The sequence below is a fragment of the Amblyomma maculatum genome, chromosome 8, assembly GCF_055883805.1.
Source record: "Amblyomma maculatum isolate TAMU_Amacu chromosome 8, ASM5588380v1, whole genome shotgun sequence".
Classification (NCBI taxonomy): domain Eukaryota; kingdom Metazoa; phylum Arthropoda; class Arachnida; order Ixodida; family Ixodidae; genus Amblyomma; species Amblyomma maculatum.
The window spans coordinates 31,063,109-31,081,162 of NC_139351.1; the positions used below are offsets into that span (position 1 = coordinate 31,063,109).

At 46.6% G+C, this 18,054-nt stretch overlaps 1 protein-coding gene across 1 annotated transcript in view; it reads left to right on the forward strand.

The window, feature by feature from the left end:
* The window catches only part of LOC146180845 (intracellular hyaluronan-binding protein 4.S-like), a 52,323-nt gene extending 35,302 nt beyond the window's left edge, over window positions 1–17,021 (forward strand). The window contains exon 8 of the mRNA XM_084576177.1: window positions 14,590–17,021. Within this exon, the coding sequence (XP_084432303.1) occupies window positions 14,590–14,889 (300 nt within the window). The 3' untranslated portion in view covers window positions 14,890–17,021. The remainder of the gene's footprint in view (window positions 1–14,589) is intronic.
* The last annotated feature ends 1,033 nt before the right edge of the window (window positions 17,022–18,054 follow it).

Below are 18,054 nucleotides of genomic sequence, written 5' to 3' on the forward strand. Positions count from 1 at the left end.
GCATCGTGAGCGACCACGCAACGTTTAACACGTTGCACGAAACTGTTCAGAGGGCACGACGAGAGATCGTAAATCCGGCAATCGCAAAAATGGCGAAAGGCGAACAGAACGTACGAAGTACAAAGACAGCCAACAACGACAGCAAGCAAAGAGCCGTAGCAGACGACGCGGGGAGGCGGAGACCGACGCGTCAGCGGCCGCAGCAGCCAATAGTAGTCGCCCGATCCCCCGTGTTCTCGCGGAGTGCGCGCTTTGCCCAATCGCAGCCTTGAATTCGAGCGCGGGAAACTTGAAAGCCACCACGAGGCTCTCAATCGGTAGCAAGCCACGCCTCGACCGCGCCGCCGCCGCCGATGGTGGCAGAAGAAAGCACAAGAATTCACAAACAAAACAAGACCAAGATGGCGGCGCTTAGTTCGGCGGGAGAGGAATGGCGTGCTCGCAAAGTTTGGGAATTTTCGGCGAATGCTCGCTGCTCCACGGCTGCCGCCGCTTGTTAAATAATTAATTTAGAGTATTTCTACGGCGAGTTGGGCATTGATAATTAGGGAAATGGTAGTTTATAAGACATACTACCGGAATATATATTCTTCCAAAAATCGACTGTTTCGCGATTTTTCAGTTTTCAAAGGTCGCGTCCCCCCTTAAACGCTATGCAAACACCCTTCATTTTAACGAAATTCAATTGTTGTTCATTTCAGTTCTACGAACATTTTCTATAACGTCATCCTGTGTTTCCCACGTCATACTGAGTATTTCAACCAGAACAATGTGCACGGTTTACTGAATATTTTGAGAAACATATTTTATTAGCGCATGACGAAAGCTGGCCATCATTTAGCTCTAAGCTCAACTGGCTATCTAAACAAGCTTGTATCCAGCGGAATCACAGTTAGCTTTGCATGCTTAATTGGATCCACAGTCATAGCCACCCATAGCCACAACTTCAGCCCTACAAAGCTTCTTAGCTCCAAGAAAGGCGTACGTATACATGCTGGTTAATTGTGATCTGCGGAAGGAATGATCTGGTTGGAGGAAATGAATGCCTCTGCTGCCCAGCAGATCGCTGCGCGAGGTTCACGGGAGCTTGCACACAGTGACTGAGGCCAAGACCACTGCAGTCCTAAGTTCAAAAGTGCTGCAAAATTTCGGTTCAGCGAACTTTCACTTTAACAAACATTTTCCTAAGGTCCCTGGAAGTTCGTTCAAGTGAAGTTTCACTGTATTCAGAGACTTGGAATGGGAGCAGTTAGGGAGAAGAGTAGATGGAGAATACCTCAGTAATCTGCGATTTGCTGACGACATTGCCTTGCAAAGTAACTCAGGCGATGAACTGCAAAGAATGATCGGTGACCTGGACTGGAAAAGTAGAAAGGTAGGCTTGGAAATAAATATGCAGAAGACTAAGGTAAGGTCAACAGCCTTGGGAAGGAGCAGTTACCGAAGTACTGGAAGTACAGTAAGACCTCGTTAATCCGGATCATAAGGGACCAGCAAAAATTTCAGAGTTAACTGAATTCTGGATTATCGAATTTACCATGAAAACAAAACAAAAAAAAATGTACTGGTCATACATATACCTTTATTTCGTGAAAAACCGCTTTATTTTTGTCTGGTTCTTCATCCGAATTTGCACGATAATTTTTTTTCGGTCCCATCAAGTTGTGGTGCGCATGCTCATTATCGCGTGATCAAACGCAAAATTCTCCCAGTACAGAAAGCCTCGGCGGCCTCTTGCACATCGCGGCAACAGCTGCTCATGACTTTCATTGCTAGAACAATTTCCGTCCTCATCGAGAACTTCCGATAATACAGTTGAGCCCGCTTATAACGAACCTGAGCGTCACGCGGAATTCGTTTGTTGTAATATGTGGGCCGCTCACAAAAAAAAATCGACATCAATGAAAAAAATATTCAGCAAAAGTCTGTGATCGTTGTCTGCCTCTTAAAGGGACACTAAAGACAGCCAAAGATGGTATGAAAATCTAATAAACTACATTTGGTGACACTGTCGCCGCATATCCGGCAGCAAAATATCGAATAATTGCTGAGATATTGTGATAAGAAGTTGAGGTTTTTTCTTGTTCCCGCCGGTCGAATTCAAACTGTGGCCTCCGACTACGTAGTCGGAGTTGAGTGACGCACACTATGACGTAAGCGGAGACTCCGTGATAGCTAGCGAGCCGGCGCGGCCCGCGGCGTCGCATCCCTCAAGGGCCAACATGGCAACAGCGTACTCGCAATGACGGCCTCAGCCGAAATAAATAAAACAATAAAGAGAGTAATTTACCGAGCGATGGGCCCATAAAGGAAGAAAAAAAACATAGAGCGCTTGTAATGCACAATACTTTACATTTTTCTCAAGCTTTTGCGCTCCTTCTTGCACTGTGTATAAACAAACCGAGCCCTCGGTCATCGCAACGCTTCCTGACATGTTTACATACAAATAAGATTTAGTTACCAGCAAAATAGTGTCCTCGCTGCTGCGCTTGTCAGTTTTGAAGCTTCGTCGCACTTTTTTCCTTCAAGGTTTGTGCTACAGCTCCGTGTTCAGCAAAAATTACATCCACGGTAGCAGAACATGACCGAAGTGCCGGCGCCACTACATTTGCCAGCGCTGTGAAATTCCACATGTTAAAATGGATCCAGTGCACAATATAGTGCGCATAGGCATCCAGAACATTAGTTGCAAGACGTGAGAGCAGGCAGCATGCGCCGATGATCAAGAAGTTGTAATTTTTAGACCGGCAGCAGAAACACTTTATTGTAAATGGGGCCATGACATAAAAACTAGAAATATTTCCAAGGTTTCTGTGGCGCGGCGTAGCCGAGCGGTTAGCGCCGAACGTTACGGAGCAAGCAGTAACGAGTTCGAGTCATACCGCTGCTGGCGTTTTTTTTTTTTTTCTTTTTTTCTTTTACAAATCAATTTTTTTTTTTAACCGTTTGTAATGTATTTCTGGTGCTTCATTATTTTTAGTTTTTACTTTTTACCCGAGGCCCTTTTTTTCGACGAGCGCAATATATCGACGCTCTCCTTGGTATGAGCGGCAAGTATGCCCCTTTTGTTTACGACGCCTGCAAATAGCACGTTGAAAGTCTTGTTGACGCAGTGCCATGATTTAGTGAACAATTGAATGATAATGCGTTTTTCCTTTGGTACTTAGCATATGTATGCTTTTCGTGGCGTACGTAGCTGCAGTCAAGCGGTCAGGTCGCAGTCGAAGCGGCAACGACGGCAATATGTTGGCGCAGAAGTGTGAACGAAGGAGCGTGTCGGCGGTAGCGGATTTCGCTCGCTCGTGCCTCCGAATGCTTAAATGGGAACCATCAAGGCGCATCTGCTGTTCCAAGCTCGTAATTCAGGCGCTGCAGGTTCAAACAAACTATCCGAGTGCGCACGAAATGCCTGAGCCGAAACATAACCAAAACTGAAGTGGGCGCCTGTGGCGCCTCCAAGTATATTTTTGTATTTGCCTTGCAACGTTTACGTTGTCTTTTCGCCGTCTTTTACGTATGATAAAAGCGTGTTATCATGTTTGAGAAAAAACGTACTACCGCATTCAAACATGCAACATAATTCGCATTTGTCAGCCTCCGGGATCCCTAAGCGCGTCACGTGATTTGTAGTTGCGAGCCTCGGCCGTTTGGCTGTGGTGGCGATACCTGTATTTCTGTTATTCTTCTTTACTACCTTATAACAGCTCTGTTTTCAGTAAGAGTGGTCTTTTTGTAATCAGGAACTGGCATTCTATCGATGCAAACCCACTTCCTTTCTCTCTTTAGTGTCCCTTTAAGGGGGAGACGCGGGTCGAAAAACGGCGATTTTCAGTAAAAAAAGTCACTTTTGTGATTTTGACTGTTTCAGCAACACTGATCCTTCCTCTTTAATATATAAAAAAATCAGAGCCGAAAACAGTCGCGAAATCATTTAAAAAGTCTGTTAAAGCACGCAAGGTGGCTAAAGAAGGGGCAGATACGACCCATGTTCAAGCGCGTGACGCATCAAATCGCGGCGTCGCACGCCACTGAAATTTTGCAAGGCGGCAGGCCTACGCTTTTTCTCCCTAAAGCTGGCTTTGCCGCTTCACAAACCCCCAGCAAGTAATAAAAAAAAAAAAGTTTCGCCGCCCAAACCTAGCATTTTCACTGGCCATTTAAATCACGTGGTGCGATTTCGACCACGCCATTGGCTGTCAGTGTGGGAAGCGGCCATAGCTCGTCTGCTCTTCATGCGACGCGTTGCTCGCTGTCACGCTTGCCCGCTAGTTTTCTTTCGGCGTGTTTTCAAAATGTCATGCATCTTCGCGCTCGTCGCTGCGATAGAATCCGAGAAGAAACGTGACTTTCGGTGTCGAAAGTACCGATCAAACCACGCGTTCAAGGGAAGTCACCGGCAAAGTGAAACGGCGTGCAGTGGAGACGTCCGCGGAAGCTAGGCCTAACCTCGGCGGAGGCGACACTTTTGACAGCTTGAAGCCGGCTGGGCACTGAAGTTTCAGTGACAGCTTAGACGATTTCGTCAGTGCATTGGATAAGAAGATAAGGATCTTCGAGCGTTGAGGAGACCTAGTACGGCGAGTGCCTTTATCGGCGAGATCGGTGCCGCGAACGCACTGGCGAGCGAGCAGCATGTCGGGAGCGCGGACGCTGCTAACTTTCCGTTCGCGAGTTGGCCAAGAAGTGAAAAGGACTCTCGTCGTTTCTAGAGCTGCGTTGCAGCAGTGTAGCGTGTGCCACGTCCGTTGTGTCGTAGTCGTGCGCTGTGTGCAGCTCCGATGGACGACGCCCTTTAGCCAGCCCGAGGGAGATTTTTGCCGTGAACGTCAATGCAGGGGTTGCGGCGCTCGTTATTGGTGCTGGATACAATCAACTTTCCCAATTTTGTGTGGTTCTTGGTTTGCCGAAACAAGTGCACCATAAGGAGTTTAATGCCATAACAAAAAATGTGCACCTTGTGGTTACAAAGCAGTGGCTGACAGAAGCAAGGTCTCAGCATCACTAAATAGCCAAGAAAGCACGCCTTGAGAATGCTGCTCACAATGTCACTGTGGGAGCAACATATGATGCTGGTGAATTCTAAAACTGTGCACTGTATCATAATACCCTGGCCTGCATTGTGTGCAATTTTCATGCAGATAGTGCTGCTACAACAGCAATAAACAGCTTTTGTATCTTTAAATCGCATTTTTCTCGAATTCGTATTTTGGGCCGAATATGAGTTTTGTGCACAATATTTTATGTCGTTATTTTAGTTCAATCAACACCAAATTTGGCATGCATAATCTTTAGGATGTGTAGAATGCAAGTATCTAGGTTTAAATGCAATCAGCAGTATTTTTGGGCATGCAAATTTAAAAAATTATCTGGTGCTAGCCACTAAAAACAAGGCACCAGATATAAAATTGTCTCAAAACATTGCATGCCAAGGGAATGTTGCTATGTTGCTTATTTGCACTCAGTGGAGTGTTGGGGACAAGAAGAACTAGTTGGCTCTGCCCTACCATGCTTGCTGCTGTGTACAGCAGCTGCACAAACATGCATTGTTTTTCACTTATGCATGGCATTTAGAATATGAAAACATTAAGCTATTTTAAAACTAAAAGCATATTTAGAAAGAGGAGATCAATCTCTATAAGTGGTGCAATTTTCATTCACCTAGCATCAATATTAAGAAAAAAATGTTTTCGAGTAGCATCTCCCCTTAAAGGGCACGCGACCTTTGAAAACCGAAAAATCGCGAAATAATCGATTTTCTTATTACTATACTATACAGTCTTAATGAGAGTTAATGGGTTAATGAGATCCGGACTAACAATGTTATACTTAAGTAGGCAAATGTGCCTACTTAGCACAGGTAGTAACAGCAGATCCGGACCATGAAAAGGAAATAACAAGGAGAATAGGATTGGTATGGAACGCATTTGGCATGTACTCTCAGATTGACTAGCAGCTTACCGGTATCGCTCAAGAGGAAAGTATACAACAGTTGCATCTTACCTGTACTTACCTATGGGACTGAAACGTGGAAGCTAACAAAGAGGGTTCTACTAAAGTTGAGGACAACCCAGAGGGCTATGGAACGAAAAATGGTAGGGGTAACATTAAGAGATAGAAAGCGTGCAGAGTGGGTCAGAGAAATAACTCAAGTTACCGACATTCTAGTAGAAATTAAGAAGAAGAAATAGGCATGGGCAGGACATGTAGTGCGAAGAGAGGATAACCGATGGTCGCTGAGGTTAACAAACTGGATTCCAAGGGAAGGAAAGCGTAGCAGGGGGCGGCGGAGAATTAGGTGGGCGGATGAAGTTAAGGCTGGACACTGGTCTTAAAACTATTTTCGTTATTTACCAATTAAAATTTATACAACTTGGCGGGTTTGTGTAGTTCTTTGTGCAGATTCCAAAACTGCAATTATTTCTTTTGTGATCCAATTAATTCATGAGATAATTGCACCAATTAGTCTAATTCTTACAAGAACAATTACAAAATGACCACTAAAGAAAAACTTCAGATGAACACATTGCTGGACACTAGAAAGAATGAGGAATACAATGTTGCAAGCAGTTTTTTTATTAAGCAATTATTTCTTGTTTTATTGCATAACAAAGTTCAAAGGTCAAAATACAGTAAAACCTCGGTAATTCGAAATCCCGGATAATTTGAAGGTTTTCTGCGGTCCCGTATTTTCCAATGTAAATTTGGCCGGATAATTCGAACAGGCGGCCTGCGCCAGCCCGATTAATTCGGAAATTTGGACTGCTATGCGGCAATGCCTGATCCATGTTTCGCCGCGAACCCGGCGAAACGACGGCCCTACGGAGCCGCGAGGCAAAGCCACATAGTAATGGTGATGATTTATAGGCGAAGCCCCCCCGGAGCACTCTCTGCACAAAAATCGGTCCACAGTGCACCTCGTGCACCGCCGAAACGCGCCTGCAGATGAGAAGACGTGCTTCACTGCAACACGGCGGGCATACCGGTTTTTATCACGTGACCTCGCCCCCACTCCATCCCTTGGTGTGCTTCGCCCACTCTTCCCCCGTGCCTCCGACGCTGCAAGTACGCCACCACCACCGCCGCGCCGGTCTCGCCTGCGCCATTTCTTTGTGTTGTGCGCTGTGGTTGGGGGTCGGCTACTTTGCCGTTTTTTTTGGGCGGGACTGTGCAGGAGTGCTAGCTTTGTGACCGTAGCAGTGCAGAAATGCCAAAGTACAAGACTTTAACGTTGCAGCAGAAGTTCTGCTTGATCCAGGAAGCAGGCAAGAGCGCTTGTTCGAAGACAGTTGGCCGCTTGTTCGAAGACCGAGGATGAGTCCAACGCAGTCGGCTTTGCCGAGTATATCAACATTGAGAGCGAAGAGCAGACTGGCTACTCTGACTTGGAGAGTGAGATCACTGCTGGTACGACCATGCGCGATGACAGCGACGATAGCGACGCCGACGCCGACGAGCCTCCCCGAGCACCTGCTCTTGGTGAAGTTATCGGATCGCTGAACGTTATCCGCAGTTTTGTTGAGTGCCGCGGTGAAAGTTCAGAGATGTTTCGTCTATTTGACCAACTCGAGAGCATGACCTTAGGAGCCGCAAACTACCGGACGCGGCAAACCAGCATCTCTGATTACTTTCAGTAGTAATTCAAAATATGCCGACTAAAGGTAACACGTTCCTGCAACGAATTTTTTTGCCTTAGTCTTATTTCTTGGTGTGTTCGGTTAATTCGAAAACCCGCTTAATTCGAAGATTTCTCGCGGTCCCGATGACTTCGAATTAACGAGGTTGTACTGTATAGCATTTAATGGTCATAAAAAAAGCCATTTTAAAAATTTCGAACAATAAATAAAAAAAGTACTTGCAACATTGTGTGCTCCACATATTTGGCTTCATGCTGAAAATGAAATTATTACTCTATCTGCAATAGGTGCCGAGATATTAAGGCCACAAAACTGCAAGTGGCCGACAATGCATGTTTTGAGAAAAGAGCAAAAAAGAAACAGGATTATTGAAGACATTCACTGGTGCAATGCACACATTTGCAATTTAAAATGGGTAGAAACCTCCAGGAATGTAGTCTCTTTGCTTTCCAACGTCCAAGTGTCGCCTCTTTCATTTTGATTTGCAGTTACAGCACATTCAGTTGTCACTTTTTCGACTGCGCGAGTCACGTGCAGGCAGTCGTTTTGCTACGTCCTCGCATCAAGGCCGCAGTGAGGAACGTTTATTGCGGAAAAGAAATTTAATTTGGAGCTGTTTGCTGCTTCCCAGTGCTCTGCATTGCACTGGAAGCAAGTGCATTCACTATGGACTATGAACGAGGTCCGATCGGCGCAAACGCGCGGCGAGCTCTACAAAGACGTGTCCCACAGTTTGCGCATTGGAGAACAAGTTTGACGGCGATTTCTTATCCCTGTTCACTTTTTTAAATGCCAACATCGCCACCGTATCTTCGTCAGTCTTGGCAAACTGTTTAGATCTGATGATCGTGAACTCCGCCTTTCCAAGCGGACTGTCCGCCGCGCTGCCGCCATCGTCACGAAAACAATTCTTCTACCGCTTTGTTGCTGGAGTTGGCATGAGTTCAAGCTTTTTCTGTTTTGAGCTTATCTTCTTGCTCATCTGTGGCCTGCGATATCACTGTCTCGGCGGGTGCGATCTTTGGCAGTAGTAGTATACCGTGCTGGGGAACATGCTAGGCCTACTTCAGGCTCGTACACACGATCGTACGGCGCACGACTTTCGTCGGCCTGAGCGCGCACAGCCGGGGCAGGGAATCACTTGAGATGATTATTCAACTATTTTTTCACAAATTCTTGCCGCGAACGCACCTCGCGGTTTGGAACCAAGCGCAGCTGGCGTCACGTCTCCGCCTTCTCCCCGCGGCTCGGGCGCTCCGAGCAGACGCTGTCAGCCAGCTCCACCAATGTGGTGATGCCTTATCGTCACGTGCATCCCGAAAGCCAATGTAATTGCAAATGCCACGTTTACTTTTTTGCTATTTTTTATGCGACCAATGGGCAAATGTAAACAGCAGAGGCGGCAATTTGAAGACTAAAGGCGGCTCTTTCAAATGAGACCAAGATGGCTACGGTGCTGCGCACAAAATGGGAGCTACGCCTCGCGGAAAATGGTTGTTTCGGGGGTCGTTTTTGGCCCAAATTTGGGTGACATCGATTATATAAATTGGCATTGTGACTAAAATACCGACCCTAGAGATGAAAAACTTAGCAGATAGGTAAAAGAGCTACTGATTTCGCAAATCACATTTTCTAAAAAGTGATTTTTTAGCGATTTTTTTGGTCCGAAAGACCAGTGTCCCCCCTTAAGGGGAGATGCTCCTCGAAAACACTTTTTCTTTAATATTGAACCTATGGTTATGAAACATAGGCCATTTATAGAGTTTTTAATGCTGATTCCAAATATGTTTTTACTTTCCACATATCTTTATTAGTTTTTGTGTAGAAGTGTCTGCAAAAGCACAATATAGGGCCTTTTGTGCACACTTTTTTGATAATGAAATGCATGTTTAGACCAGCTTGCAATAGCTCATTATGTTGCTTTAGTAATATAGTATGTCGAAAGCTACTTAAATTTATTCGTTTTATCCTATAATTGCAAAAAAAATTCAGGAACACCAATGTGTATATTTTGGGCACCATGTGTCAACATTCTGAATTTTTTTCAAAAAAAGTTCAAGAGATTTTTCATAACCAGGTAGATAACAACATTCTACACACTTTGAAGAGGCTGTGCGCAAAATTTCATCTAAATCTGACTACTGAAAGTACTCAAAATTTGTTGCACAAAATGTAAAAAATGCTGAAAACTACGAATGGAGAAAATTGCATTTGAAAGTTTCAAACATCTGTATTTTTTCATAAACACAACAAAAGCACATGAAACTTCTTGCCACTGCTTTCATGGCCGCACCATGAACTTTCTTGCCGATCGCAGCAAAGTTCGTGTGGTGTAATGGGTTCGGCAGGTCAAGAATTGCACAAAATCGCGACAGCTGTTCATGTCCGATGCCAATCGCGCGCGCAGCCACCACCACCTTCACGTTGACGGCGAAGCTGTCGCGAGAGCATCCACTCAGATAGTCCCGATTTCCACTGGCAAGTCCACCGGGCACAACGCGGCTCGAGGTGTGCACAGCAGAAAGCACTGATGCTAGGCACTCACTACTTTCACAGTGCAGCTCAAGAAAAGCCGAAAGCCCATTTCGCTTTTCCACCGGTTCGCGTACCGCAGGGGTACAGGTGCGGCACGTAGGGCAAGCAGCACCGCTTACCAGCACCGTAAGCGTGCTAATCTCGCATATCGCAACACTCATAGAATATCGATGATCGCATGCTGCCCTATCTTCCTTGAAGAGTCCAATCTTCACCTCCGAGGCGCTCACAAAGTTCACCGCGGCATCGATCTCGTCCGAGTGCACGTTGGCCTGGTTAGGACTAGCTTGCGTCTCCCGCTGCAGTTTTCCGGTGAGGTCCGCGACGGCGTCCTCGGTACGGGTTCTTCGACCGAGACATTCGAGCTCGGAAGTTGCGCTTTTGCGTGTCGTTCATCGCGAACTCAACAAATGCTAAAAGGCCGCTGAAAAGAACTAGCAGAGCACGATGTAGCGCGATCCAGACGCTGCACAAAACGAAAGCAGGAGGTAGGCTTCGCCACAGCGTCGTATCAGTCCAGGCCAATGGCGGCCTCTCTAGAGCACCACGTGATTTAAAAGGTCCAGTAGGGACGGTCGAAGCGTGCGCGGAAAACGTTTTTTTTATTATTTGCAGCCGAGATACGAAACTGCGAGAGATGCTATCTACAAGAGAAAGGCTTTCTCAACCTCTCCCAGCAAACGGCAATGGCGGGCGACGCGGCGTTCTCGAGGTATAGGCGCACGAAGATTGACTATTTGCGCGGAAAATAGCACTTTCTCGAGCCACCGTGGTTGAATAAAATGGACTTTTTACTAACTTCACGATCGAATTTTGCCTTGATCTTTTAGAAAGTTGTAGCTAAATGTTCAAAGATAATTTTACAGGCAAAAACTCAAAACTGAAAAATTACTCGGAAAACTCGCTTTTTCAACGCACATCTCCCCTTAAGAAGTTCGCGGGGGTTAAGTGGATGCAGCTGGCAGAGGACTGGTTTAATATGGGAGAGACATTTGCCCTGCAGTGGGCATAGTCAGGTTGATGATTCGAATTTGAACTGAGAGTTTGTCACTGGGAACTTGTTAATTCGGACGATCATGTCTCAGTACGACAAGTCTAGCCAGTAAGTAATCACCCAAATATGCCCTTGAACTTATTGCACGGAGCGGTGCACTTCACCATAGTGCTTCAAAATGTGGGTGCTGCTAAGAAGCATCCTCAAATGAAGAGGCACTTCTACTTTGTTGCACTGCAGAAAGTGTGGCGGAGGCCTTTCGTGTTTTTGAAGCACTTATTCTTCGTTTCTGGCAATGCATGATTAAATCTCTTATGCGCACTACCATCGTATAAAGGTGTCTATAAAGCCCATTCAAACTTTAGTTAAGGGGGGACACGGCTCTTTGAGACGAAAAAAATCGATTTTTTGAAACTGATCCTTTCAGAATCTAGCTATTATTTCTTTAATTCGCCAGGTTTTATATCTCGTAGGGCAGTATTTGGGCCACAGAATTGTATAGCTTCACTGTCAGCTGAAATACGTTTTCGATTGCAGCCATCTTGGTCTCATTGGAAAGAGCGGCTTTTCTTTTCCCATTTCCCGCCACAAGTGCCTCCGCCGGCTTACTGGTGACGTTGAAATCCGAGCATAAAAAAGTCCAAACACGTGGTGCTATTCGTCGAGCTAGCACATATGATTGAAAAGCGCGCTGTGATTGGTCGCACAAAGTTCTCGTCTGCTCTTCCGCAGGCGACGTGTCTCTCCTTGTTCAGTCGTAGGGTTGTGACGGGTGCGGCACGATGTCGGAAGCAACGCTGAAGTTTGCCACGAATCACAAGTTTGGCAAAAAGAAAAAACGATCGGCCTACAACTTCAAGAAGCGCTCAATTCCTTCGGCCGGCGTCGAGAATAGTCCGTCGCCAACAGCAAGTGATGCCGAAGCCGCGGACAGTACCGCAGTGGACTTACGCCTAACCGGATCGCCGAGTGAATGCATTCCGGACATCAGCCGCATTCGGCGCGACACCGAAATATTGCAGCGTATGGAGTTGTTGCAGAGAGAAATGGAAGCACAAGAAAAGCTACAAGTTCTTTCTCCAACACCGGCCACCAAGCGAAAAATGGATTTTTTTCACTCGCGCTGACGATGTTGCGGCCGCGCCATCGGACATCGAGACGGGCTTCGTTGTCGTCAGTTTAGACTCAATAAACGCGTTGATGTCGTTTGTGAAGTGCAAGGTGTGCGGCGGTAGCGTCACGGTAAGGAAAGGTGAACGTGAATATGGCCTCGCCATAAAGTTTATTACCGAGTGCGCATGCTGCGGTGATGTTGTGTCGGCGTGCAGCTCGCCCCGTGTGAACGGAAAAGAGAAGTGCAACCCGTTCGTTGTGAACGTCCTTGCTGCGCACGGGATGCAAGCCACCGGGAATCGACAAACGGCACTCAATGACGTTTTTGCGACCATGAACATTTCGCACCGTGGCCTCCACAACAAAACTTGGCAAAGGTATGTGAAGAAGCTGGCGCCCGTGGCAGCTCTTGCTGCCGAGAAGCAAACGTCTCTGTGCGCGCAATCGGTCCGGGATCTATATGATGAGTTGCAGGTTGCGAATCCTGGAAACATTGCTGTGTCATACGACAGTTCCTGGATGACGTGCGGCCACTCGTCCCATATCGGCGTCAGCACGGTCATCGAGCTGTTTACAGGTCTGGTTCTCGATTATGTGGTCCTGAGTAATTTTTGCGCTGGTTGTGAGCGTGCCCCAAGCGAAGATGACCCGGCATAGAAGGCTGGAAGGAGACCCATGCATGCCAGAAAAACACCACCAAGAAGGCTGGTGAAATGGAAGTTGAGGGTGCTCTCACCCTCTTCCAGAGATCACTGCAACGGCACAACTTGAGATACACCACCCTACTCTCAGATGGTGACAGCCGCGCTATTCTTGCGCTGCAGGATGCTCGAGTGTATGGGTACATTTCAGTTGAGAAAGAAGACTGTATCAACCATGTACAGAAACGGATGGGCACGAGCTTGCGAAACCTCATCACAAACAATAAAGGTCCTGATTTGGAGAGCCTTGGTGGTAAAGGCAAACTGACCGCGGACCTAGTGGCAAAGTTGACAAGCTACTATGGCTGGGCCCTGAAGACTCGCAAGGCTGATGTGCAAGGAATGAAGAGGCCAGTGATAGCGACTTATCACCACATAACATCAAAGGACTTGGTGTCGGACCACGACTATTGCCCACGAGGACTGAGCTCATGGTGCCGGCAAAATGCAGCAAGAGCTAAGGGTGAGACAGCTCCTAAGCACTAAAGTCTGCCTCAGCACGTATGTGAGGCCTTGTTGCCCATTTATGAGCGCCTGTCTGATGAAAGTTCTTGAGAGGTGCCAACGGGGCAGCACTCAAAACACCAATGAATGTCTCCACTCCCTGATATGGTCACTGGCACAAAAAGAACAGCTTGCTTCACTGTTCACGGTGCAAGCTGCTGTGGCTGCGGCTGTTGAGATTTAATGCTGGTTGCCAAAACTCCTCTGCAGCAATATTGAAAGAGCTGCACCTCAACCCTGGGACACCAAGCATGAAGCGCATGGCAGAGAAAGACCACCGCCGAGCAGTGGCATCTGCAAACAAGTGCAAGACCACTGCGGACATGCAGCACGCTTTCAAAAAACGCCATTTGGGTTGCCATAGTCAGTCTGACTACATCCCTGGTGCCTTCTAGTCACTTACATTGCAAAACATTGCAATATTTTCTCTACATTCTTGATTTAAAGAGCCATTCTCGTTTTCTCAATTCTTGATTTTTTGCTTATTTGCAGAAGTGATATCTCTGCCTTCAATGAGGGTAGAACCATAATTGTTGTGCCATGTAGCTAAAAGTGCAAAGCACACAATGTTAGGAGCAGATTTTGTAATTTACGTTTTAAACATTTGTAAATTTTGCTCTAGGTCAGACAGTAGGGCACCCACATTTGAATGGTGGACTTTGAAATGCTATAACATCGCTAATATTTGTTTTATCAAAAAAATGCTCCTAACATGTATACATTATGCTTTCTAGTACCTAGCAAATTGTCAATATGAATTTTTTTAGTGTGGTTACTTTTCCGTTGTTTCTGCAAATTGTGAACATTTAATTTCATCTATCTTTTGAACTAATTGGCCAATTAGAAAAATAGTTACATATTTTAAATCAGCGCAAGGAACTGAATCATATTACCTAGTTTTATCAAATTTGGTCGAAAATTAAGAAAAATAGCTTGAAGAGCCATGTCGCCCCTTAAACATTTTTCCTGGTCCCTTGCAGACTGCTTTTGGTTTAAACAGCTGCGCTCACATTGGTTATGGCAGCTCTGTTCTTGAAAATCGTGTGATAACTCATGTACAGTAATGTCTTGCAACACCTGCCACAAGTGCCTTTCCACTCTGTTGCAGGAAGAGGACGAGTACATGCGTCGTGGTCGCCAACGCCAACTGGTAGATATTGAGATCAACTTTGCTGACCAGCGACGGGGCCGTGGTGGACGCGGTGGCCGAGGCATGGGTCGTGGCGGGCCTGGCCGAGGTGGTGGTTTCGGTGGTCCGCGGGGCCCACCGCGCGAAGGTGGCCAGGCTGGAGACCGGCCTCCCCGTGGTGGTGGCTACGGAGCCCGCAGTGGTGGTGCCGAGCCGCCCAAGCAGTCGGCCCCCAAGGTGGACGACTGGAATGACTTCCCCTCGCTCGTGGCTGCCTAAAACTCACCAGGACAACGGTTGCGGGGCGCTCATCACTGTTGCCAGCGCACCGGCTGAGAGTCCTGTGGTTTTTCGTTTCTTCCGTGTGGCTACTACCGACCTCCCGGGTTTCTTCCTCACCTTGTTTTCAAGTGTGTTGTGTGCTGCAAGACAGATTCTTCCTCCCCTCCTGGCCTACTTGACTCCCCCATCACCAACACCACCGTCTCTGCCAACTGGAGAGGAAGGGACACAGCCTCCCCCCTCGGAGGACATTGGACATGTGTGTGAGTGAAAGGCAGAGTTGTTGTCACAGGTGTGCCTCCCCTTCCTTTCTTTGCATCACCATCCGCCTCCTCCCCGTGCTCTTCTTAGGCCCTTCTTGTGCGATTCCCCCTCCTGTACATCCTTTGCTTCCTGGCCCCTCTCTTTCATCTCACCTGTTCACGCATACGGTTGGCGGCTCCTCCGATTGCAGTATTCGCACAAAATTTTTATCTGCACTCGTGGGGTTAGTTGCTTGCACCAGAAGCGTCTCCTCTAACCCATTTCTCGCGACTACAGTTTTTTTTTTTTTTTTTTTTAACCTTTCTTGATCCAAGGCGGAGTGGAGCACCTTACTGCATGCTGCCATCAGCGGCACTTTTTTTTTTTTTTTTTTTCTGTTACGATTGTGTAGAGTGGTTGTGTGTGTGTGTGTGTGCACTTGGAGTGTGTGTTGGTTTGTAGTACAGCTGTACTACAGAGGCGTGTGTCACTTTGTTAGGCTTTATTTTGGGGCTGTTAGCAGGGGTGGCGGTGGCAGGCACGAGCTGCAAGTTGTCCCCGTCTTGTTCGCCGCCTGACCCATGTTGGCGTCCATTCACGAAAGATTGTACGTTTTTTTTATTTTGTAGATTTGTGGCGTGCAAGGTTTTGCTCTTAAGTTAATTTTGCTGTGAAAGATTTTTGCGTTGGGCATGAAGATAATGCCGATGAGTGCTTCATTTCATGCTTTCTATGTGATGGTGCATGAAATTCCTTGCTAGCACTTGGCTATCGCTTGTGCGACCCAGTGCTAGCCTGCTGCCGCAGCCTTACAGCAGCCTTCTGAGCTCTGGAATCTGCAGTAGTAGGCGCCGGTGCCTACTGCGTCGAGACCATTACCACGGTGGGGTGGGCTCGTTTGTGCTTCGAGAGGCTGGCGCACCCTAGGGGAATTCTTTGTGATCAAATTATGAGCGGAGGGATCGAGCAGTCCGCTGTTTCCAATGCCTTCCCACTGAAGTGTGACATAGCCTGCCAAGTATTTTTTTTTTTTCCCAGGCTGCCCCCGTGGCAAATTTCTTTCCTGTTTGATTGCGGTGGTTTAGATGCAAGCACCCATCTCAAGAAACAACCAAGACTTGTTCCTCAAAAGCAGGTGTAGTGAATGGCATGGCAGCGTCCTGTTCACCACCCTGTGAATTCGGTTTGAAACAATGCCTGTGTTGTGCTGCCGGCTGTGGCAAGACAAATACACATGGACTTTTTCTTCTGACTGGTGTGTGTGTGTGTGCGTGCGTGTTGTGTGTGTTGTGAGTGGCAGATGAATTGTGACATTCTTTCTGGCTTGCAGTTTTCGCTGCAAGAGAAAATCACCGAGTCGCAGATGGTCTGCATTGCTGTTAACTGGTCAGTGTGCGTTGGTTGTTTGATGCATTCTGCTTTTCATACTGCGAGCTTTTTTTCTTTTTTTTTTTTTTTCTTTTTTCTCTCTTCTTGTGTGCCTGTCGCTTTAATGCGTGTGAGGTGAGGTGTCTGGGTCGTTTCTGCCTCTTAAATCTTTGCAACTTTGTTTTGCCTTAGAGCGCCTTGTACATGCCACATGTGTTAGAGAGTGAGGAGGCCCCTTCCTACCTCGGGCCATGTTGGGAGGGAGCTGGTGAGGAAGTAATGTAAACAAAAATGATCGCACTTATGTGTGTTTTTTCACGGTATAAGAAAGGAGCCGTGGTAACATGAAAGAAGAAAACAAAGGCATGGCTTGTGTGTGATGTCTTTCCGGTTGCCATGTAGCCTTGTATTTTTGTGAGGGTGCTTGAGGGGATTTTTTTTTTTTGCTCTCACCCCCCAACAGGGTTGCAAACTGTGGGGGAGAAATGTCGTTAAATAAACGTCATAGACAGTTACAAGTGCTGCTCTTGTGCTTTTTTGGAAGGTGTGGGAATGAGCCTTGCGAGGCCCACTGTTTCCCACAACTGTGATGCATGGATCGGCAAAATTACAAGCTAACCTGTTCATGTTCATATTCGTCACAATCAGACTCTGGGCTCAGATTCATGATCTGCGTTTTTGTGGTGGCAGTGGGTGCTTTTGCTCTTTTTTTGGACAGCACAGGGGCCAAAATATTTATTGCGGCAAAAGACTTTAGGGCATGCAATGCTTCCAAGATCTTATATATACTCTGGCGCATTCTGCCACAATTTTTCCAGGTTTTTGTTTATTGCTGCTGACAAGCATGGCATTTCCCTGAGAAGCAGAAAAATCTGTCGACGTTGTCCTTGTGTTAAAATACCAGAGATCGATATGGCCTCATCTTCAGTGTTCAGTGAAGTTTGACAATCTTGCTCAGTCTTTCAAAATAATCAGAGTAGCTATCTGCAGAGGCCAGTCTGCTTTCTTCCTGTGTCGATTTCTTGAAATATAACCACTTTTACCTGCAGCAAAAACTGCTTTCGCTTGTTGCATTCATTGTTGAGCCTTATACAAACTTGGCTACTGCATATGAAACCACAGCTTTGTGGTAGTGCTAGGAGTTAGTGCTCAGTGAACCAATGTGTCTCGTAAGTCAATATGAGCTCAGATGAGTTGCAATGAGTGGCAAACTTGGAGACAGTCTGAATGATTTGAGACTAATGAATTCCGGTTGCATAGTTGGAGCACTTCTGGCGCAACTGTGTTTCAAATAGAGATCGTTGAGCCAAAATGTTGCTATGTGGAGTCAGGACAGCTTCACTGAAATTGATGAAAAAAAATTTGCATGCCTAAGCAACTTGTTGGCTCCACTCCACAGCAGATGATCAGTATTTGCCACGCTATGGGTGCGAAATCAGATAACTAGTAGTTGTGCCTCGTTTGGTACATAGCTAGAGTGGTGTCAGCACAGGAATGGACAAAAAGATGATGCCAAGTGAATTACTTGGCAAATTAAAGCATAGTGCGTTG